General features: G+C 39.9%; 1 protein-coding gene across 3 annotated transcripts; it reads left to right on the top strand.

Moving 5' to 3' along the window:
- The first annotated feature begins 1,224 nt into the window (after nucleotides 1-1,224).
- On the top strand, nucleotides 1,225-21,805 carry rusc2 (RUN and SH3 domain containing 2). 3 transcript variants are annotated; one of them, XM_059548622.1, is made up of 13 exons: nucleotides 1,225-1,509; nucleotides 5,201-6,897; nucleotides 7,051-7,588; nucleotides 9,190-9,855; nucleotides 10,331-10,528; nucleotides 10,747-10,893; nucleotides 11,799-11,875; nucleotides 11,985-12,171; nucleotides 12,239-12,344; nucleotides 13,908-13,954; nucleotides 14,137-15,175; nucleotides 18,931-19,107; nucleotides 19,261-21,805. In XM_059548622.1, exons 2-13 carry the CDS (start codon nucleotides 5,359-5,361, stop codon nucleotides 19,442-19,444), a joined length of 4,905 nt encoding a protein of 1,634 aa, XP_059404605.1. In that variant the 5' UTR covers nucleotides 1,225-1,509; nucleotides 5,201-5,358; the 3' UTR covers nucleotides 19,445-21,805. The 3 variants fall into 3 exon arrangements, with proteins under 3 accessions (XP_059404605.1, XP_059404607.1, XP_059404606.1); XM_059548623.1 differs by having other exon boundaries at nucleotides 1,226-1,509; nucleotides 11,985-12,159; XM_059548624.1 differs by lacking the exon at nucleotides 10,331-10,528.
- Nucleotides 21,806-23,257: the final 1,452 nt, after the last annotated feature.

Here is a 23,257-nt window from a genome sequence, read left to right as displayed (position 1 = left end):
AGTGCATAACATCATCAAAAGATTCAGAGAAACTGGAGAAATCTCTGTGCGTAAGGGACAAGGCCGGAGACCTTTATTGGATGCCCGTGGTCTTCGGGCTCTCAGATGACACTGCATCACTCATCGGCATGATTGTGTCAATGACATTACTAAATGGGCCCAGGAATACTTTCAGAAACCACTGTCGGTAAACACAATCCGCCGTGCCATCAGCAGATGCCAACTAAAACTCTATCATGCAAAAAGGAAGCCATATGTGAACATGGTCCAGAAGCGCCGTCGTGTCCTGTGGGCCAAGGCTCATTTAAAATGGACTATTTCAAAGTGGAATAGTGTTTTATGGTCAGACGAGTCCAAATTTGACATTCTTGTTGGAAATCACGGACGCCGTGTCCTCCGGGCTAAAGAGGAGGGAGACCTTCCAGCATGTTATCAGCGTTCAGTTCAAAAGCCAGCATCTCGGATGGTATGGGGGTGCATAAGTGCATACGGTATGGGCAGCTTGCATGTTTAGGAAGGCTCTGTGAATGCTGAAAGGTATATAAAGGTTTTAGAGCAACATATGCTTCCCTCCAAACAACGTCTATTTCAGGGAAGGCCTTGTTTATTTCAGCAGGACAATGCAAAACCACATACTGCAGCTATAACAACAGCATGGCTTCGTCGTAGAAGAGTCTGGGTGCTAACCTGGCCTGCCTGCAGTCCAGATCTTTCACCTATAGAGAACATTTGGCGCATCATTAAACGAAAAATACGTCAAAGACGACCACGAACTCTTCAGCAGCTGGAAATCTATATAAGGCAAGAATGGGACCAAATTCCAACAGCAAAACTCCAGCAACTCATAGCCTCAATGCCCAGACGTCTTCAAACTGTTTTGAAAAGAAAAGGAGATGCTACACCATGGTAAACATGCCCCGTCCCAACTATTTTGAGACCTGTAGCAGAAATTAAAATTGAAATGAACTCATTTTGTGCATAAAATTGTAAACTTTCTCAGTTTAAACATTTGCTATGTTATCTATGTTCTATTGTGAATAAAATATTGGCTCATGTGATTTGAAAGTCTTTTAGTTTTCATTTTATTAAAATTTAAAAAACGTCCCAACTTTTCCGGAATTCGGGTTGTAAATGAGAAATGCATCTCTATTAATGACTAGAGAGTAGGCTGAACAAAGAGCTGCCTGCAGGGAATCAGCAGTCTAAACACCCCACCCACCCTCACGCTGTCAAACCACAGTATGCAAAACCGATCATCTGGACCCAAAAGACGTGATTTATGATCGTGTATTACCGTGAAAATACCCCAAAATCAGTATTTTAAGAGGACGCACTGTTGTCTGAGCGTCAGGGAGGGTTCTCGATCCTGACGTCGCGCCGCGCGCTCCAGCCCTGCGCCGCTGTTGCGCTCAGTATCTTCACCACAAAATCAACCCAAACGTGGCCATCGCTCAGCGTGATTTGACATCGAGACATCTGGAAATCTAGGAGATTACATTTATCGACAACGTGAGTTTAAATATGGCTTTGGTTTTATAATTTAATGGGAATTTGGTAAACGCGGTGTGGTGGAAGCTAACGGGACTGCCCGCTGGCAAATATTACATCACTGCTGCTGATTCAGATTTAACAGAGAGTGGTTTTGTTCTTTATTAACAATGAACTAACCCGACGTTTATGCGTGTTGTTATTTAAAAATGTTAAAATACAAACGTTGTAGACGTGTGCGAGTGCATCGTTATCTCATACGCCCGTTTTTACGCTCGCATCATCGTTAACGTTAAAGGTCTGCATAGTGGGTTTTTACGATCTTGAAGGTGGTTTTCTTAGCTTTTAAAATAATTAATTCCCGGAATCAGGGTCCATGAGAGGGACGGTAGTGTAAAGTAACAACCGTCATGGACAGGCTGTATATTTTTTATTTTTGTTTTGATGCTGATTTTACATTATTTATTTGTGTTTCGACTTGGCTTTCAGTATTATGGGGCATTTTATAAAAGAAAGAGAGAGAGAGAGAGAGAGAGAAAATAATATACAAGGAATGAATCACTAAATAGGCCCACAGATATAGGGCGTGCTGCTGTTCTGTCAAATGGGCGCATGAGGCCTGTGTTTGCGCATATCGATCACAATACCAGCGGTTCGTGAATAAACACCAGTCACTTCATCACCTCAAAACATCGGGCCATATAGATCATAATATAAATGCTAAAAATTCTCGGAGATACTCTCTCACACACACGTAAACACATATATATATTTATTACTGGATGTGACAAATATTGTAATACAGATGAAACAGTCAGAAGATGTGGCACTAATTGAAGATGTGGCACTAATTGAAGAATCCGCCACTATCAGCATTGTCTGCAACTTGCACAATGCACACTCTGATAAACAAACATTTTGGATGATTTTGACAGTGTCCATTTAAACACGAGTCACTGGGAAGACACACACTTTTTTTTAAACCAGTAAACCCTTTTTATCTCTAGAAGTCTATTCAAAGAAAGTTTACTCATCATTTGATGACTGTAACCTGTATTTCTTTAGATTTCCAGGCTATTGTTATCTTACTTCAAGTGGCCAAAATGGCTGTTTGAATCTAACATCTATCTTTAAAGACTTAAAATCTACAATATTTTGGTCAACACAGCCTGTAATTCAAATAATTTTCTGCAGGCTCAAATAGGCTATGTTCAGTTAGTCAGTTTCTTCTTCTACTGTTAAACAAAAGTGTTAATAATTTAGTATAAATTTGCATAATAACATTTAATCCTCTAAAATGATAGTAGAAAACAATCTGATTCTATTCCAAATTTACAACATATTTTTTACAACAAATTTACACTGTTTTTAATGTTCTTTACCCAAACCTCTCTGTGTTTGTGCTTGTGTGAGAAGCCGTGTTGTTGCTGTCTGTGTGCAGCTGTCTGTCTGATCTTGTAGCTAAACGCCTAGTCTGTGGAATGTAGTGGCTGTCATGGCCTGTAGTTATGCAGTTAGACTTGAAAGCAGGAGCTTTTTCTGCCCCCTTATCCGGGACCTCTTTCCCTTTCTCATTTTATTTACCACAGCAATAGATGCGGATGTTGTGGTGTAGCTCAAATAGTACTAATTCACCCAATAATACAAGCCAAATAATTGCCCTGGTCAATCTAACAATCTATCACTGGTTACTCCCATACAGTATGTCTCAGTAGTGTGTGACGGATTGGATGAAGTCAGGCTAAACTGACTCATGAATTACTGGAAATAGAGGCCACAGACTGTGAACTAATTTAAGCACTAAGATTTATTTCAGTGTTTCTCCTGCAATGTCAAGTTAGAAATGGAAATCATCAGCATCCTGTGAGGAACAGTTTCTCCATCAGTGTAGTTTGTTGAGACACTAAGAATACAAATCTCTTTCTTTGTGAATCTTCTTAAAGTCTTGATGGAACAGAAGTAGTGGCAGTTGCTTTCTTTCATATTTTTATGTACATTAGAGTAAAATGGATCATTAAAAAAAATGAATGGTGGGACTTGGATCTATGCATCAGTTGTTGATTGGATGGTCTCAGATTGGTTGAATGCGAGCTTTCTGTAAATTATGATGGGACAGAGTTTCAGCAGACTAAATAAATTTAGAAGTCCAACTTAACAAATCAAATGTATTTCATTTTATTAGAAGATCGAGTCATGACATTTTTATAGTAAAAAAGAAGCATATGCTAGAATTAATCATTCACAATAAAATAAATGACATGCATTTAGTAAATACATGAGTTTATGTACATAAGATAATTTTCAGATCATGCCAACTTTAAAAAGGAGTTTTTTTTATTTTTTTAAGAATTAGCTTATAGAGTAGCATTCCAAAAGTCCTTCTGAAAATAATTTTGCAGACTGGATGACAACCAATTTGAAAAGAAAATAATTTAAAGTAACGTGGTTCAGAATATATTTTCTTATACACACACAGACTGGCAGGAACAACTGAATGTTATGTAATGGAGTTTATCTGGCCAAACTGCAGGAGTACACAGAGGGTTCTCATTGACAGGTGTTGTTTGCAGAGGATCTCTCGCTGTTGTATGGTTCCTCTCTGTTAAGGTAAAATGCACAGAATGTCCATTATTGCTTACAATTATTGGCAATATATTAAATGTGCTTACAAGAACATCATTAGGAAAAATAGTTGTATTACTATATGTTATGATAATTGTTTTAGTGCACTACTTTCAAGGTTAGTTTGGTAGAACATGAAGTAAAGTTGATTGAGTGTCCATGCAACTAGAAAAATAATAATATTTTTTTTCTGGTATGTAATGGCACTGTTCTGGATTATCCCATTGATTTTGTTTTGTGCCTGTAGCCTACAATGGGACAACTGTTATCAACACTGGCACACACATACAGCAAATTTCAGATGATGTAATAGGCTCTGCTACTTCACAGAGACTGTTTTAGGTCATTGTCAAGCTTTGCAGGTCCTATTTCTTTTTGCTGTAACTGTCTGCCCACTCTGAGTCTCAACAACAGGTCACTGACCCACAGCCATTTCCTCCCTCAAGATTTCCACCCATCTAAAATAAGTTAAATATCCACTGCTCACCCCTCCCTTCCTCTCTAGTGACTCTGTAGTGAAGTCGCCACCATTGGTACACCAGCAAAAATATACTGAATAAGAGCCATGGTCAGAGCTGTGGCTTAGTGGTTAGCACATATGTGCCACAGTGTTTGTGCGGGTGACATGGAGTTCATTTTCCATAATTTCCTGAATTTCACTATCATTTCCTGTCCTATTTGCTCTGTTCCCATAGTTAAAAGTTGCAAAAATGTCAAAAATATAAAAAGAAATCACTGTTAGCACTGAAAGTGAGAGTTTAGTTTTATAAAGACCTCACCATGTGTGTTAAATATCAACTGACATTGTAAATTATGTTTTTACTCATGTACCAGTTTATTCATAGATTGTTTACATTCTGAATACATTATCATCTATAGACTGTGAGCAGATTAAGGAGCCTGTGACCTGGATTTAGTTAATTGTTCATTTGTTAGTTTGTCTTTAAGTTTCTTTTTGTGTATTTTTGGCACTCATGATTTGTCCCTGTAGATCATGTAAAAAGCCCTTTTCCACTTATGAACACTGAAATATTTGTTTTAAGCGAAGATAATTAAAAAAACTGAGTCCTGTCTTCTCTCTTTTTTCCAGATGTTTACCTTCAGCCAAGAGATCCTCTTTAACCTGTTCTTTAACATTCCCCACTTTCCAAAACCACGGATTGGCATTGGACGTGTAAACTAAAGTCTTCAGAAAACATCATTCTGCAAATATACAAACATTCTTTCACCCTCACCCACTAGGGGAAGATGGACAGTCCACCTAAGCTAGCCGGGGAAACTCTTATTGTCCACCACATTCCACTAGTTCACTGCCAGGTTTCAAGCTCACGACAGTGCTGTGGTAGTCCATTGAAAAGGAACAGTAATCCTTTCAGCTGCCCGGAGAATCTGGGATTGAGCCGGACTACCTCCCTACCTGAGAGAGATATTCTTCAGCGGGAGGCCTTGGTGTACAGCAGCCTCATACAGACATCGAGCAGCAGCCTTAGCTCTAGTGATACTTTTGGGGATGGAGGAATTAGAGGAGGGCAGAAACATGGAAGAAGTGGGAGAGAAGGGAGTATGGCAAGTGACACTTCCTCTTTCACCTCAAGCAATTCTGAAGATCAAGCTCAAGGCCTGCAGATGAAGACACATGAACGGCTGAACTCAAGACGTAACCCCTTTCTGCTCAACACTGAAGATGAAGATGATGAAGATGAAGACAATCTAAATGGATATTTGGAAGACTCCTCTTTTCACCTGCATGGAAATTCACATGAAATCTCAAATGCAGCACTTGTAAATGAATACTTGCCTCCTTTCCACCTGCATGACCTTGAGTTCACTGTTGAACCTTTTCTCTTGCATGGCTCTACAGAAAAACAGTGGATTTCCACACATGGGCCTAGTGGGGAAGCAGAGCAGAGAGACCACACGATTGGTGGGACTTTCGATTTGTCTACTCACATGGAGGAACTGAACTTGCTGAGATTAGATAGCCAGCGGCGCTTCGGAAGCAGTGGTTCCACCCTTTCAATGGACTGTGGTGAGCAAGAATGGGGTGAGGATGATGATTATGAAGACCAGTCCATGCAAGGTGGCAGAGGAAGCTCCGAGTGTTCCAGTCTTGCAGCACCACATTGCTCCTGTTGCGGCCTTTCTCAGCCATACCCTGAACCTTTTCATGAATCATTTTCCGAGTGTCACCAGGGCTACGGCAGTGATTCCTCCTGCAATAGCTCAGATGGAGTGCTGGTTAACTTCAGCACGATTTACAACAAGATGAACAATGTTGTCCCAGCCAAACAGTCACTCAATATCAACAGTTCTGCCGAGCAATCCTTTGCCTCGTCTGTGTCTGAGCTCGTTGGGATGTGCGGAACAGAATGTAGCAGTGGACGTGGAGCTTTCTACCTGGACTTACACACGTCCCCAAGTGAAACACCTCAGCATCCTTCAGCCACTCAAGAACATGCAAACTCTTCTTCTGTATCTCAGCCACAAGGCGCCACTATGGAACTAGATGCCAACTGTAATTCCTACCACAACCTTCTTGGAAGCGAGGCACTGGCCTCTACTGAAACCTCTGCCAGTGAACTCACCTCGTGTCTTCAAAGCCAAGCTCGCTTGGTTGTAGCAACGCAGAATTACTACAAGCTGGTGACATGTGACCTTTCTTCCCAGTCCTCTCCCAGTCCAGTGGGATCATCGGTCACAAGCTGCTCAGATGAGCACAGCAAAGGAAGTCCCACTCAGCCAACAGAATACTACCTATTCCAACAAATGAAAGAGGATGAAGAAGAGGTGTTATATAATTTGCTTCATATGGTGTTAGCTTGTATTTAGCATTTTGTGTCATCACTCATTCTATACTCCTTTGCAATATGTACACTGTACCTTCTTATTTTTCTTGTAACTTGTTACATCATTTACATTCTTTGCTTTTTCTTATGCCAGAATGAAGAAAAGGATTCATGTGGGATTGAATCTACCCGTGACAATGTAATTGAGGGGCAGGTGTATATCAACATCTCCCCACCTACAGCAGCCTGCAGTTCAGTTGGAGCTTCGGGGAGCAGTCGACCTCGTTCTCGCAGCTACGATCGGAATCTAGACAAGTCACCATCTCCTCGCCTTGGGTCCTTGGAGCGCATGCTCAGCTGCCCTGTTCGGCTTAGTGAGAGTGCAGCCCCTAGCCTGCCACCTCCACCACGTGTCACTTCTTTTGCTGAAATAGCGAGGAATAAGAGAAGAACCGGAGGATCACCATCACAGAGGGGTGGAATGGAGGCCACATCCATGAACTCTCACTCATCTGGAGAGTTCTTGCCCATCCTGGAAGACCTTCCACAGGGTCAGAGCCACAGTTTGCCACCACTCACTCGATGCCATAGTCAAGGGAGCTGTGATTTGTCCTCTCCGCATAGATCTCGGAGTACACCGCTGCGAGAATCACCAGGGGGAGCAGGAAAACAGACTCGAACCAAAGCAGAAGGTAAGGAGAAGTTTTTTCACTCTATCTTATAAGAAGAGGAAGGTTAAATTGTGTTACTTGTAAGAGCTAGTTTATTTTGTGGATTTACTTGTTTTGGGTTTGAATTATATCACTGTGCATTCTGGCACCCAGAAGCCTGATTGCATTCTTGACTGTTTTGGTTGGGTTGTGACAATTTGAATTTCATAATTTTATTTCTTTAACATTTCAAACCTAGCTAGTAAACATTGTGTATTCTCAGTGATTGCCCTTTGGTTGTCATTTTCCAAGCGAATTTGATTAGCATCTGCTAAAAGGTACCACTCTTTCCTCTTGGGGCAGTTGCTAGGCTGTTGTTAAAGAGTGTTTTCAGCACATTGATCTGCAGCTACTGTGTGGTTGCTAGAGTGTTGCAAGGATGTTTTGGGTCATTCCTTATTTTGGTCCAGGTAAAAACAGATGGAAACAAAAAAACTTTACTGGATACTGGAAGTTTTAGACCCCAAAATAAATTCAGTCATCCTTTACTTACCCATGTCATTCCAAATCCGTATGACTTTCTTCTATGGAATACAATACAATACCGGCAATACAATACAATATCTCCAACTATTTTCCTTTAACGATTTCCTTTTTTTTCCCTGTTTTCCAACTATTATGTTTTGTGGAGGAATAAATGTTATGTGAGTTTTAAACAACATAAGGTTAAATAAATATGACAGAATTTTTGTGTAAAATATTCTTTTTTGTGTGTCTATGTTTTTTATTATTGTCTGCCAGGCAATCTCAAATCTGATGAGATTAGTAATAATACATCTGTCTTCTTCCAGATGCATTATGTGAGGTGTCATTCATGACTGTAGCACAAACAGTGCAAGAGTTACATGATAAAGTTTAATACTTAGGTTAGGATGTTTTGACAAAGCAAAATAAATTGGCAGAGTTTGATAAACAGAAAGGTTAGCTTTTGTTACTGGAATGCACGTAAATTCTCTTTGAGCTTAGTGCTGTGCTGCCCCTGCTGGTCGTGACTGGGTACTGCAGTGTCCTAAGACCTCTGACATTATGAGTTCTCAGGCACGTGGAGCAAACAGTTTGCGCAATAGCCGAGTGACGTTTCACACACACTGTGTGCCTGTCAGAGCACATGCAACACACACACACACACACACACACACACAAAAAGAGGAGCTTCTTAAACAGGCTGTTTTGCTCATAATGACTTGGTTGTTTATGTACCACTGCTGGTCATTCACTTTTTGGAGCAGTGTTTTAAGGTATGTTTTTGACATAGTTGTATGAATTTAGTTTTATGTATGGTTTTGTTTCAGTTTCATCACAAGACTGTTGTTGCTATTACTTTTGCTGGGTTTTATTCCAGCTGTTTTAAAATACTGTGTTGTTGCCATAGCCTTTCTGTTTTAAATTTTCATCAAATAATTTTCTTCATATGATAATTAGATATGTATAACTTCAATTACTTTTATTTATAATATTTTATGAACTTTAGATAGCTTTAGTTAATGCCTACATTACTGCATTAAATGATAATCTTCATCTGTTTTATTTTATCTCCAAACCCTCTTTGCTCATCCATGTGTCTCATCTTTTTCTCCCCCTAGGTGGCCTGTCTAGTTCCACAGACTCCTCTCCTGTTGTGATTCGCTATAGCAAAGATCAACGTCCGACTTCGTTACCCATTCAGCCTTTCACTTTCCAGCACCAGTTTGGAAAACCTCAGGCGAAGCCTCTCCTTCCTCTTCTGGACGGATACATCAGCCAAATGCAGGCTCGAGGGGCTACAGCGCCTGAGGGAGGTGAAGATGACTCAGAAGAAGATTGTAGGCCACCTCACCGCACCTCTAACGCACCTACAACAGTGCGGCCATCCCCACTGGGCAGCTATTCCCCAGTTCGCCTCCTAGGTGCACCCACCTCTTCTGGAACCTGCTCGACATGCACTCCGACCCCTGGTGGTCCGAGACCACCACGTTCCCTCTCTTGTCCCATCTCTGCAGGTCTTCTGCCCCAGCATACCCCAACTGGAATGGCCATCCGTACCGAGACTCCTAAACTTGCTCCCTTACCTCCTACACCGCCTCCACCTCCGCTGATGAAGCAGAGTCTGCTTATGCCTGCATTGCCCACTAGAAATCACTGTTTCCACCGTGGCAATTTGACAACGCTTCCCAGCTCAGGTCTCAGTCCTCTCGGACAGTTGGAACCAGCGCCACAGGAAGAGCCAGTGAAGGTTTTACCGCCGTGTGTGACACAGCAACAGCCTAATGGTATGTTTGGAGCAAAAATTTGTGAATTCACAGTTCTAGACATTGCCTTGTGTTGTTTATGACTTTATAATATTTTTTTTCTTCTTTCAAAAAAAAAAAAAACCTTTAACGTGGTTTTGCTCTTTTTTTTCTGATTTGAGTTGGATAGGTCAAACCAATTGTGTATTGGCTGCCTATCTGAACAAAGCCGTAGCTTCCATACTTAAACCTTTACTATTCTTTCCTTTAAATACTGCTAACAATTAATCTTTTTTTTACCTCCTGTTTCCCCTTCTGCCTATTTTTTCCATCGCATCACTTTGGCATTTCCACAATATTATCTTACCCTTCTGACTGTTCTTTCCCTTTTGGTACTTTTCCCTGTGTATGTATGTTCATTCATCTTACCATCCATTCACCAATACTTCTTTTTTTATTTTCATATTCCATCCATTCTTTGCCACCATCCCCTTTTTCTTCCATTTTGCCCCCCCAGTGCACCACCTTTCCCCGCAGGCACTCAAATGGAGAGAGTACAGGCTCAAGAACCCTCTGGGTGTGGAGCGTGGTAAAAACGGCCCTCATTCTTTCTCTTGTGCTTTGGAAACCAAGAGACCTGGAACTCGAGTCATGCGACGCAATGTGTTTGATTTCCCTCCCACCAAACAACCACTCCGCTTCGGCAGACTTAATGGTGCTGAACCAATTTATATCACCCAACAGGGGTTGAGGGGAAAGAGACAGAAAGGGGGCTGGAATAATTTTATTTATAGTTAGTAAATGTAGTTAGTGAACACTTAAGTGTGACAACAACCTTATCTTTTTTGTTATCACCAGCTTGTTTTGTCTAGCAAAGAGTCTATATTTGGTGTAGGTTTGCATTTATCTGACAGATGTTGTTTTTGTTTATAGGTCAGTCATGGAGGCAACTGCCGCAGTGTTACAGTGAATTCCTGCCTGATTATTTCTCTCAGACAGAGCACCCCCCAGAGGAATTCTGCTTATCTCCTGATGCTAATACTGAAGAATCCATCTCTATAGACCTGTTGCAGAAGAAAGGTGTGTGAAATTTTTTTTTTTTTTTTTTTTGTGTAGTAATGCTAACAGTGGCTTCTTAAAGTTCTTAAAGGGGACAAAACACACAGTTTCTGCCAATCTCATGTCAGTCTTGAGTACCTATAGAATAGTATTGCATCCTTCATATCTCTGAAGAGTCTTTATCTTTATTAGGTTTATGAAAGAAAGTTACAACTTTATGAAATACTCTGTCATATTGTATGTCCAAATCTTTTTTTAAACCTTGGCCATGTTAAGCATGAGAATCTTTAACAGTGTAAATAACTCAGAATGCATGAAATAGTATTAGACCTGCCCTTCAAGTTAACCTCACTCCTGGATATTTAGATTTACATTTATTAATTTATCGGACATGTTTATTGAAACTCACCTATAAATGAGTTAGAGTTGTTAAATATTATCATGTAACATCTAGAAGTTAAAAAATAAAACCATTATTTCAAGCCATAACTTTTGCCTCTTTGACTTATTTTCCAGTTTAAACAATGTCCAGATTTACCTTATATAAACTTCATATAGTCATAGCAGTATAATAACCTTAGCAAGCTCATCTTTAAAGCCTATTTGTTGCGGTGAGCCCTTTAGCTCTCAAATTAATTCTAGTTTTAATCCACTGCATACACATTGCAGTGAATATTATGTGTGCCCTAGTGACTAGAATGCGGAAGAAATCTTTGTCTCTTCATGTTGTTTCCACTGGGTACTCATATCAGTCAAACAAGGCCTTTTGCTTTCCAATCAAATACTGACAATTCCCATCAGACCCTCTAAACTACATTAGCACATGACAGAGAATGTGTTTGTGTGTACATACTATTAGTTAGTGTTGGATAAATAAAATAATGGAATATTTTTTATTTTGTCACCTCTATGTCCTTATGTACTAGGTTTGGTGAAGGCCATAAACACAGCAGTTGATCTGATAGTGGCTCATTTTGGCACCAGTCGGGATGCAGAAGTAAAGGTACATTTGAAATAACAGTGTTAAACTCTGTATACTGGTACTTAGTTTACGTGTCCCACTAAAGGCAGTACAAATGTTGACATTACCCTTTCGCTCTCTCTTCTTTAAGGCCAAATTGGGCAATAGCTCTGTAAGTCCAAACGTGGGTCACCTTATTCTAAAGTACCTCTGTCCTGCCATTCGTGAGATACTGTGTGATGGACTGAAAGCTTATGTACTAGACCTGATCATCGGACAATGCAAAAACCAGCCCTGGAGTGTGGTGGAGGCCTCCACACAACTCGGTATGAGAGGAGGTGTGAAGGTGATTATTTTATGAATGAAAATGAAGGAAATGATTTATGCTTATCCTTTCTGTCCTAGGTCCCTCTACACGGGTTTTACACAGTCTGTTTTCTAAAGTCAGTCAGTATTCTGAGCTGACCAATCACAGTATGAGACTCAATGCCTTCATCTTCGGCCTGCTAAAGTAAGCTTCTTTCAATGTTCGCTCTCTTTTCATCTCCCTGTTCTTCCTTTCACTGTTTCTAATCACACTCGTCTTCATATTGCTTATGAAAGCACATTTGTGTACTTTTTAACATTTATTGCTTGTTAAAGCATCAACATTTAATATAAAATTGATTTCTAAATTTACATTTCTTATTGTGCAATTTGTTGAATTGCCATCTAGGTTTTCTTGTTGAACATGATTTTTCAATTGGAAATGCCTTTAAAATTGAATATTTGATGCTTTTTAAAATTAAATTTATGGAACCTGTGTACTTTTTCAAAGGTCTTAGAGCACTGTTTGAGAACTTACATTTATTTTAGAAGTCCCCCGAGAGATAGACAACACAGACCAAGTGAGATGTTCAGATAGAAGGATGATAGTTTCTGTCTTGAGTTGATTGATGGAACGGATTGTGCTTCTTAATCTTCTTGGATATAAAAAACATATTTGACCATTAAATGCATTGCAGTACTGCAGTATCTTATCTTGATAACAATGTTGAAGAGGCTTTACATTCAGTATTGGATCATGAATTTAGCCAATGGCATATGACAAGAAATGACTAAAATAAAGTAAAAGAAACGAATAAATAAATTCTGTGTATGAAGTTAATTGTTTGTTTATTAGATTAGATTTCTTCACCTCAGATTTGATAGTCTAATCACAACAATTCAAAGCCAACTGCTAATATTTGATGGGGGAAAAAAAAATAATATAAATGCATTTTTATGCTTTGCATATAGAAATTGCTTTATCTGAAAGATACATGCAGTATTGCTTTAGATTTTAACATTTTACTTTTAATACATTTAGCCATTTTCTAACTTTTGGAACAGGATTAGTGTCATAAAATGGTGTCTTGGTAGGCAGCTCACTAGGTTTTGGAACCGATCGATGGTGTGTTTTTTATTAGCACTATAACAAGCCAGGTCTAAAAAAAAAAAAAAAAAAAAAAACTGAAATCTTGCCGTCTAAAACTCTGCAGTGTGATTCGAGAAGTCTTTAGAATTCATCAAAGGCTCCAGTTTTGCTTTGAAGGGCCTTGACATAGTCATCTCAGCTCCTGTGCAAACTATTTTCCACTCCTATTAAAATTAGTCAGAGGCACAGCACTTTGATCATTAGTTTCAATTATTCATTCTGCTGCATACTGATCTCTCTCTCTCTCTCTCTCTCATCTGTCTGTCTCACTCTGCACTGTGGTCACTCTTCTTCTTGAGATCGATACAGAGTGCAGTAATCACTTCCAGGGTCCTTGTTGTTGCACTTGTAGTATTTCACTTTAAAACAGATTTCCAGGGGTCTTCAACAGGGGGTCCTCCACCCCTAGGAGTTTTTCAGCAGTACTGCATGGGCGAAGGCAAAATATTATTTGTATTTTAATTTTTTTTGATTAACCCATTTACGTTAATTACAAGAAGACCCCTGCTTCTTGTGTAAGTGTATTATTTCTGTTATTGTGCAGTAAAGTTACAGATTTTCATTTTACCTCAGTAGTTTTGTGTCCATGATTTTACAACACTCACCTTCACTTTTCAGCTTGCGATCTCTGGAATTCTGGTTCAATCACATTTATACACATGAAGGTAGGACAATGCTATCTTCTCTTACATTCATGCTGTAACATTAATTTTTAGTGTCTTGTTCAAGAGCAGTTGGCTGTAGTCAGATAAATAGTGTAGCAGAGCCAAGATTTTTATGTTTCTCATACTCTATTCCCAGCATAATTCTAATATTTAGCATTTTTTGTTCTGGCATGGTTCCTCAGACATCGTAGCAGCCCACTACCACCCATGGGGTTTCCTACCCCTGTCTCAAGGGGCCTGCCAGCCACTGTTTGAAGAGTTGTTGCTCCTTCTTCAACCGCTCTCACTGTTGCCCTTTGACCTTGACTTGCTATTTGAGCCACACCAGCTACAGAAAGGGGAAGAACACCTGAGACGCAAGGAACAGCTGTGCTCTGCTCGCCAAGGCCTCGACCAATCAGATTGTTCCACCTTTCAGCTCATGCGAGGCTGTGGAACGCTGGAGTCTGGAGCACAGGAAGTGGGAATGCTGCCTGAGAGAGAAAGGTTCTTGTTGAGAGATGAAGAGAGCCGGCTTAGGAGATTAAAAATGAAATGTGATGGGCGGAGGTGTGCAGGAGCAGAATCACGGGATAAGGAGGCTGGAGTTGGCAAAGAGTGCTTGAGGAAGAGTGACCCAGGACAGATAGATGGTGGCGGGTGGTGTGCTGGCAGGATGAAGGGAGTTGGAGAAGACTGTGAGAAGGAGAAAAGAAGAGAAAGAGATGGAGTCAAACAGAGAAACCGACAAGCTGGCTGGTGGTACCAGCTGATGCAAAGTTCACAGGTTTACATCGACAACTCCACAGAGGGCTCAAAATTTGTGAAGCTGGAGAAGAGGAGGAAAGGTGGTGTTGAGAGCAACCGGAAAAGCCATCCACCTCCTAGAGAAGGTGTGGTTGAGGGGGCTGAGGCCATTCAGCAGATGGATGAACAGGTGGAACATTGTCGAACCAGCAGTAGTAATATTAATAGCATTGGCACTGGTGTCCTCCACCAATCAGCATTGTCAGAACCCACCAAAGTCACAAAGGGGAAGCCATCGTGGATGGGAAGTCCACCGGAATCAGTCCTCACTGAGCTGAAGAAGAGTAAGGAAAAGCAGCCAGACTGCCTGGATGCCTTTGAAAGGGTTCAGGCCCAGCCAGGAGCAGGGGAGGTGCTCCGCTGGGGTCGGCTGTTTGGAGCTGGAAACGCAAGCAAAGTGGAGAAGAGTGAGCAGAAACTAGTCAGAAAACAAAGGTGAGTTGGCAAACATTTACGGCCTTTTCACACCAAGAACAATAACTATATTTAACTACACCCACACCAAGGGATGATAACGCTCTGGGCCCGGTTCCCCAATAACGCTCACTCTTAGCGCGCTAAGAAGACCTCGAAAGATATATCTTACCAAAGTTGTTTATGTTCCTAAGTGTGTTCCCTGAAGTGTCCCGTAGGAAGCTTCTTAGCACACTGCCTCTTACGTCCGACGTTACAAGAGCGCTGTCCCGAGTGAGGGTGCTGAATTAGTAGGCATCGATTGCTCAGGAATCGATTTTCCACTTCACGCGAAGGTGCAATACAGCGTTAAGAAAGACAACACATTCTATGCAAATGAAACATTCCTCAAATTATTACAGTAACATTTATTTTAACATACAATCCTGAATTCCGGAAAAGTTGGGACGTTTTTTAAATTTTAATAAAATGAAAACTAAAGGAATTTCAAATCACATGAGCCAATATTTTATTCACAATAGAACATAGATAACGTAGCAAATGTTTAAACTGAGAAATTTTACACGTTTATCCACTTAATTAGCTCATTTAAAATTTAATGCCTGCTACAGGTCTCAAAAAAGTTGGCACGGGGGCAACAAATGGCTAAAAAAGCAAGCAGTTTTGAAAAGATTCAGCTGGGAGAACATCTAGTGATTAATTAAGTTAATTGATATCAGTTCTGTAACATGATTAGCTATAAAAGCTTTGTCTTAGAGAAGCAGAGTCTCTCAGAAGTAAAGATGGGCAGAGGCTCCAATCTGTGAAAGACTGCGTAAAAAAATTGTGGAAAACTTTAAAAACAATGTTCCTCAACGTCAAATTGCAAAGGCTTTGCAAATCTCATCATCTACAGTGCATAACATCATCAAAAGATTCAGAGAAACTGGAGAAATCTCTGTGCGTAAGGGATAAGGCCGGAGACCTTTATTGGATGCCCGTGGTCTTCGGGCTCTCAGACGACACTGCATCACTCATCGGCATGATTATGTCAATGACATTACTAAATGGGCCCAGGAATACTTTCAGAAACCACTGTCGGTAAACACAATCCGCCGTGCCATCAGCAGATGCCAACTAAAGCTCTATCATGCAAAAAGGAAGCCATATGTGAACATGGTCCAGAAGCGCCGTCGTGTCCTGTGGGCCAAGGCTCATTTAAAATGGACTATTTCAAAGTGGAATAGTGTTTTATGGTCAGACGAGTCCAAATTTGACATTCTTGTTGGAAATCACGGACGCCGTGATTTCCGGGCTAAAGAGGAGGGAGACCTTCCAGCATGTTATCAGCGTTCAGTTCAAAAGCCAGCATCTCTGATGGTATGGGGGTGCATAAGTGCATACGGTATGGGCAGCTTGCATGTTTTGGAAGGCTCTGTGAATGCTGAAAGATATATAAAGGTTTTAGAGCAACATATGCTTCCCTCCAAACAACGTCTATTTCAGGGAAGGCCTTGTTTATTTCAGCAGGACAATGCAAAACCACATACTGCAGCTATAACAACAGCATGGCTTCGTCGTAGAAGAGTCCGGGTGCTAACCTGGCCTGCCTGCAGTCCAGATCTTTCACCTATAGAGAACATTTGGCGCATCATTAAATGAAAAATACGTCAAAGACGACCACGAACTCTTCAGCAGCTGGAAATCTATATAAGGCAAGAATGGGACCAAATTCCAACAGCAAAACTCCAGCAACTCATAGCCTCAATGCCCAGACGTCTTCAAACTGTTTTGAAAAGAAAAGGAGATGCTAAACCATGGTAAACATGCCCCGTCCCAACTATTTTGAGACCTGTAGCAGAAATCAAAATTGAAATGAGCTCATTTTGTGCATAAAATTGTAAACTTTCTCAGTTTAAACATTTGCTATGTTATCTATGTTCTATTGTGAATAAAATATTGGCTCATGTGATTTGAAAGTCTTTTAGTTTTCATTTTATTAAAATTTAAAAAACGTCCCAACTTTTCCGGAATTCGGGTTGTAGTTTAAGTTATCAGTAGAATATAGACTATAAATTAAATTATCAAATGGTCAGTAATATGTTCACACGATATGTTGTGACGGTTAGACGAACCGGGTATCCCTCGCTAATCATCCACACTCCTTATCCCGTTGTGCCACTTGTTCCGCTTCTTGACATGGGTTTAACGACTTATAAAAATTATATAATACACTTTTATATTAATGGTAAGGTACTTTACAATCAGAATTTATTGGCAAGCAGCTGCAGTTACTTCTGTTTAATGCGGTATTGATTGCAATTGGTTTATGTTTTTAATAAAAAGCAACCTATCTACAATGATCAGAGAGAGAGAGAGAGAGAGAGAGAGAGAGAGAGTGAGATACAAAATATGCTGGGGAAGCAACGTAAAAAAGGGCACAAAGCCTCTCGTCAGAGAAACTTTTGCTTTTTTTTTTGTTTTGCTGGACCTTGCCACCAGGTCAGAGATCACACCCCTATGGTCCACTATAACCTGCACGTTTATGGCCGCGTATCCCTTTTGCGATAAGTAGCCTACGCCTGATCAATCACTGAGGAATTGGCAATAGGGATGAGTGTGCCATCCACCAGGATGTAATCCCCGGCATGGCGCAGAAGGGCGTTGGTGACAGTGTGGACGCACCTTCACACCGTGGTCTTGATTAGGCCATAGCCCTCCCCCACGACCTCGATGAATCTCTCTGTAGGAGCGCTGGGCTTCAGGGCAAAAAGCAAAATTCCGCCGCGTTTGCCTGGCAAGCGCAGGTCTGAGAAGGTCCAGCAGCTCCATAATGAGCTGTCTTGGGAGGCGAATTTTTTTTAATATAGCCCCGTCAGGCAAAATGTCAAAAGGGCTTAAGTTTTGACGCATAAAAAAAATTGACATGGACTACACTTGATTCAATACAAGGACACGTTGGATCGCTGCCATAGTTGGTCGCTTACTGGACACAACCACGATTACCCATTTATAGATCTTAGCCATTTAGAGCCAAATTGTTTGCCAGATTTTAATTATCAAAAAATTGATTGCCAATTCACTTTAATTACATTACGAAAAAGCCTAGGCTAATTACCACCATATTAGTTCTGATACCACATCAAGTCAACTTCATAAATAGGCCTGTATCCATTGCGAACATAATTTATTATGAGTCTTAAAAAATAACATAAAATCATTGTTGAGCCACAACATTGTCAACATACCATAGTTTGACTTGTAGTTCGCTCCGCTGATTTCTAAAGACTGCTGTACAGTAGCGTCTTGAGCTCAAACAACGCTAAGAGAGAGCTTACGAATGGTCCAGACCAACCTTACGAAAGTGTGACTTACAGAAGTTATACTTAGCATACGAACGTGTCGGGAATTGTGCCATAAGGTTAAGAGAGCGGTTAAGGAATAGGTTAAGAACTACTTAGCGATAAGAACGTTTTGGGGAACCAGGCCCAGATTATTATAAGCACATGCTCCAGTTATGTTGTCTACCAAAATGAATGCTCAAGCTTTTTAAGGTAAGATGGGTTCTGATTGGCTGATTGGATTCCACTGATATGGTTCCTTTGTGTCATTATCATTGTGATGTCCATTTCTCTATTCTCTTAAAATGAGAACAATTATTAAAACATTATAGCTATTGATCTTGGTGTAAACTGGCCTTTCCATAACACAAATATTGCTATAAATGAAGATGGTCCATATTTCATCTTCACTTGTTTAGACTTGTAGCTAATTTAATACCTATGTGTTTGTCTCAGATTGCCGTCTGGTTGGTTGAGTCTCGACCGTTCCATGCTAGATCTGGTGGCTCAGTCTGTTGGAGTGGGAAAAAGAGCAGAGCAACAATCTCTCACATCTCAAAGCCAAGAATCCCACCTTGGCCCTACTGAACAAGCACAAACACAGAATGCCCCAACACAGAGACAAGTCCCATGGTAATGTTGTTAGATGAGTTAGAATGACTAGTTAATTGTAATTATTTGCAAATTAAAAGATATTACTATATATATAACTTATTATTTTACTAAATTCTTTCAACTAAAATGTTCTTTTTCTTTCTTTTTTCTTTCTTTTTATGCCTCTTTCAGTGAAGTGAAGGCGCTATGCCATCATATAGCCACAGAGCCAGGGCAGCTCAGTTTCCAGAAAGGTGACGTACTGCAGGTGCTCAGCAGGGCAGACTCTGATTGGCTGCTGTGTGCTCTGGGCGACATCCAGGGCCTTGTTCCCATCATATACGTCACCCTGACTGAGGACAGTCAAGAGTGCTGAAACTCTTAGGCTTTGATAGAGACAGGTGTGAGATGCAGTTGGGGACAATGAGGAGGGTCACTGCTTTTCTGAATATAAAATCTGCTGCACAAGGGATGAGTTTGAGGGATTCATTATGTGCTTGCATGTGTATGTAAACACTAATACACCAGTGCACGCACACACACACAAACATCACACTATGCTGTTGTGAAAGCACCCTCTTTATTTCAGTGAACAGCATTGAGCCAACCAGTGATTAGAAAGTGTACATCTAGTTACGGAGTAGTGAAATTGTTTGCAATGGGGATTTTGTGACTTAGCTTGTAATCATAAATGACAATAGCCTTTTAAAAATAACTTAAAAACCAAGTTAAGTTGTTAGATTACACTACTGGCACATATGCCTTGTCTCTATTAAATACTGTATGATTTTATCTAATCTAAATGTTAATCATCTCATGTGTTGTGACTGACAGTGTGTTGCATGTGACCTTCAGAGGTCGTGCAAAAACTGGAGGTCACTCATAAATATCTCTTTCTCAAACTGTTTGTGCAAATAACTGTATGAAGCTGAATAGTACATCACTGAAAAGGTGGATGCCTTGGTTTTTAAGTCTACAGGAATTAAAGCTGATTAACATGTTGAAAAAGACAGAAGTTTTCCCAAACTAACAGAACATGGAAAATCAGTCTGTCCAGAGGCATTTTTTTTCTCTCTCTAACTTGTGCTGCTTTGACAGGTTAATCGATACGCTAATGCAATTACCTCAATCTCTGTCCCTTCATTTCAAGCTTTTTCACCAATTTCAATGGACGATTTACAGCCTGTAAGATTGCCTGCATGTGATGGAGTGCATCACAAATGTTTTGCTTTTGCTGATATTAACTGATTTAAAGATTTGAAATAAGCTCCATCTTAAACCTTAAATGTGCTATAATTCCTTTCTGTATCAACATTTGCACAATTTGCAGTTGATATAAAAAAGGGAAGAATTGTCTAATGTTTGTGTACTTTATATTTTTGGTTGTTTTGATTTTGTTCAAGGAGCTTTTGAGTCTGGACTATATTTATTAAGATAGATGTGTCTGTTGATGAACGGATGGATGTATAGCTAGAATGGAATGGATTTATAGAGTTTTATGCAAGTAGCTGAATAGATGGTGAGCAAAAATTAGTTTAATGGGGTTTGGAGAATCTGTTCCCCTTCCAATAAATTCAATTCATGAGATGATTTCCTCCAGCTTGTGAAGGTATTCCTCCAGACACTTCAATTCTTAAATATTATACACAAATACTTTTCTCTGCTTTTGCAGAGGACACACACACTAAAAAAAGACATTTAGACAAGGACGGTAAAATTATTCCTTATTGTGCATATAGTTATAACTACATATAGTTATATGTGCTCAATTTAATTCAAGGTGAGGCCTTATGGAAGGGAATGTGTATTGTGTATTGTATATCATTATTTTAGGATTTGAGTATGATCCACTTGATCAACTTTTTATTTCAAATAATCTTGGGCCCTTGGTATGACAACTGATGTGCTTTTGTTTAAAGTAATATATAAAATCACATTTTGATTTGTTTTTTTTCTAATTGCTTTATTGAGACATCAATAGATAATTGTCAAAGTATGTTTTTGTTAAAACAGTTTTATGATTTATATGATTTTCTATTTATAAAATTCATTACTCATTATTTTGTGTATTTGTAAATGTAAGTATGATGTATTCTCATGTTCTCAAAAGGAAAATGACATTATTAACTTTGTTATTAACAGCTTTCAACGCTAACAGTTAAAACCATTCAAATGTACATTATACTGTTGGGATGTTATGTTATGAGAAGAAAATGCTCTCACAAAAAGCTGCGCAATCTAGATTGTAGTGCTGCTGCTTTTTGGTCAGTCTTGGCCACTTCAGGTTTGTCTGTTGGTCTTCCAAATATGCTTTGGTTTCCACTGAAGTCCACCTGGTAAATATCAGAGAGAGAGAGAGAGAGAGAGATTGCGAGAGAAAAAGCTGTCCAGTGCCTTTTTGAACCAAAGCATCTGCTAGTGGGATTCAAGAGTGGTTCCTCACAAGTGGTTGGTCCCATTGCAGTTGCTTGCAAAACTGGAATCAGACTGTTTTCCATGCGGATTATTAGAAGGTAAACACCAGTGACAAAGAGGATGTTTTAGTTTGGAGGGTGATGTATGTTTGTGCAGTGTTCTCTCTCTCCCTCTATCTGCTTTGATCCTCGAAATATTTCCTGTATATACTGTACATTACCTGTAGCTCCCCTGGCTCTCCTTTCCCCTATGTGACCATGTGCTCCAATAACATTACCATCATGTATGGATGTCAATAACAAAGTGCTCATGTGAACACTGATGCAGAGCCTCTTGTCCTTTTTTCTCATTTAGGTATTTATGAGAAGTACTGTTTTAATGAGAGTGATTTTCTTATGATTATATTGGTTTAGTAATTGTTTGCAAAATCCATGTCCCAATTGAATCACAACACAGTTACACTGGTATTTCACTGATGGATATTTTTTTGTTAATTCATAAACTGTTTTGAACATTTGGCTGTTTCTCCACTTACACAGATACAGCAGGTGTTTCATGCAAGCTACGCTTAACCATGGTTAAGACACTTTTTTAACCTTAAAGTAGGCTAGGATTATGGTAAGTTTGCTTAAAATAAAATTTACCAGGGGAATATTTGATTTTGTTAAAAATAACATTATGTTGTGTATTTGGTATAATGCAATGTGTTTATGTGGATTAAGGTTAAAAAACACAATATTTTCCACACAATGTACACTACTGTTGCTCCTCTAAGGCCCGCCTTTCTGAAATGCATCAATTTTTACAAAGCTCATCAGTCTGAAAAGCAAGGTCTCCCGACTACGCTGTTACAGACGAGGCATTTGCATCCAGTGGGGACATAATTACTGAAGTTATGCCTTCTTTTGGTGTTATGCAAATCTTCCCGCACAGTGACGTAGACATGTAGGGGCGTGTTTAAACGAGCCATGTTAGGAGAGCGTTGACAAGTCTTAACTTTTATAAAGAATATCTCTTTGGATTTGAGACTTTAGTATTTGCAACTTTACAGATCTTCTTTATGCACCAAGAGCTTGTAAAACTCCAAAGAGAAAGGACAAATTTAAATGGCATCATATGTAGGGCTGTCCCTGCAGTTTTTTCCGTATCTGTTACAAATTATCATTACTTACCTATAAGGCCCTAAATGGTTTAGCTCCTGCGTACCTAACTAGCCTTCTACCACGCTACAACCCATCACGCATCCTAAGGTCACAAAACGCTGGACTTTTGGTAGTTCCTAGGATAGCAAAGTCCACTAAAGGAGGTAGAGCTTTTTCACATTTGGCTCCCAAACTCTGGAATAGCCTTCCTGATAATGTTCGGGGTTCAGACACACTCTCTCTGTTTAAATCTAGATTAAAAACGCATCTCTTTCGCCAAGCATTCGAATAATGTATCTCTTAAATTGTGAGTGTAGTTGCATCTGCATTTTTATTCTTTAGCTTGGGTTAAACTAATTTTACTTTGTTGGATCAGCAGCTATGCTAATGATGTCTCTATTTTGTTTCTATGTTTTGCCACGTAACTAGGATTTACACAAGCTCCAGTCTGGATCCAGAACACCTGAGAAGAGATGATGCTGACCCTCAGAGGACCCCAGATGATGCTAACCTTGAATTAACAAACAGAACTAACAATTATTGCTACATGTGTGTAGCGCTCGATCTCGTCCCAAAACCTAATGTCACGTCGCCAGTTTGGGAACATTTTGGCTTTCAACCCAATGAAAAGG

Source organism: Carassius carassius, chromosome 4, assembly GCF_963082965.1.
Source record: "Carassius carassius chromosome 4, fCarCar2.1, whole genome shotgun sequence".
Classification (NCBI taxonomy): domain Eukaryota; kingdom Metazoa; phylum Chordata; class Actinopteri; order Cypriniformes; family Cyprinidae; genus Carassius; species Carassius carassius.
The sequence above is the reverse complement of the archived record's forward strand: the minus strand, read 5'-3'. Positions and strand labels throughout refer to the sequence as shown.

What these genes read in the sequence shown, in the direction of transcription:
- rusc2 (XM_059548622.1), top strand. Translation starts at nt 5,359, where the DNA reads ATGGACAGTCCACCTAAGCTAGCCGGGGAAACTCTTATTGTCCACCAC. An exon ending in GTCGGGATGCAGAAGTAAAG is followed by an intron (nt 11,876 to 11,984) that starts GTACATTTGAAA and finishes CTCTTCTTTAAG; the next exon opens with GCCAAATTGGGCAATAGCTC. An exon ending in AAACTAGTCAGAAAACAAAG is followed by an intron (nt 15,176 to 18,930) that starts GTGAGTTGGCAA and finishes TGTTTGTCTCAG; the next exon opens with ATTGCCGTCTGGTTGGTTGA.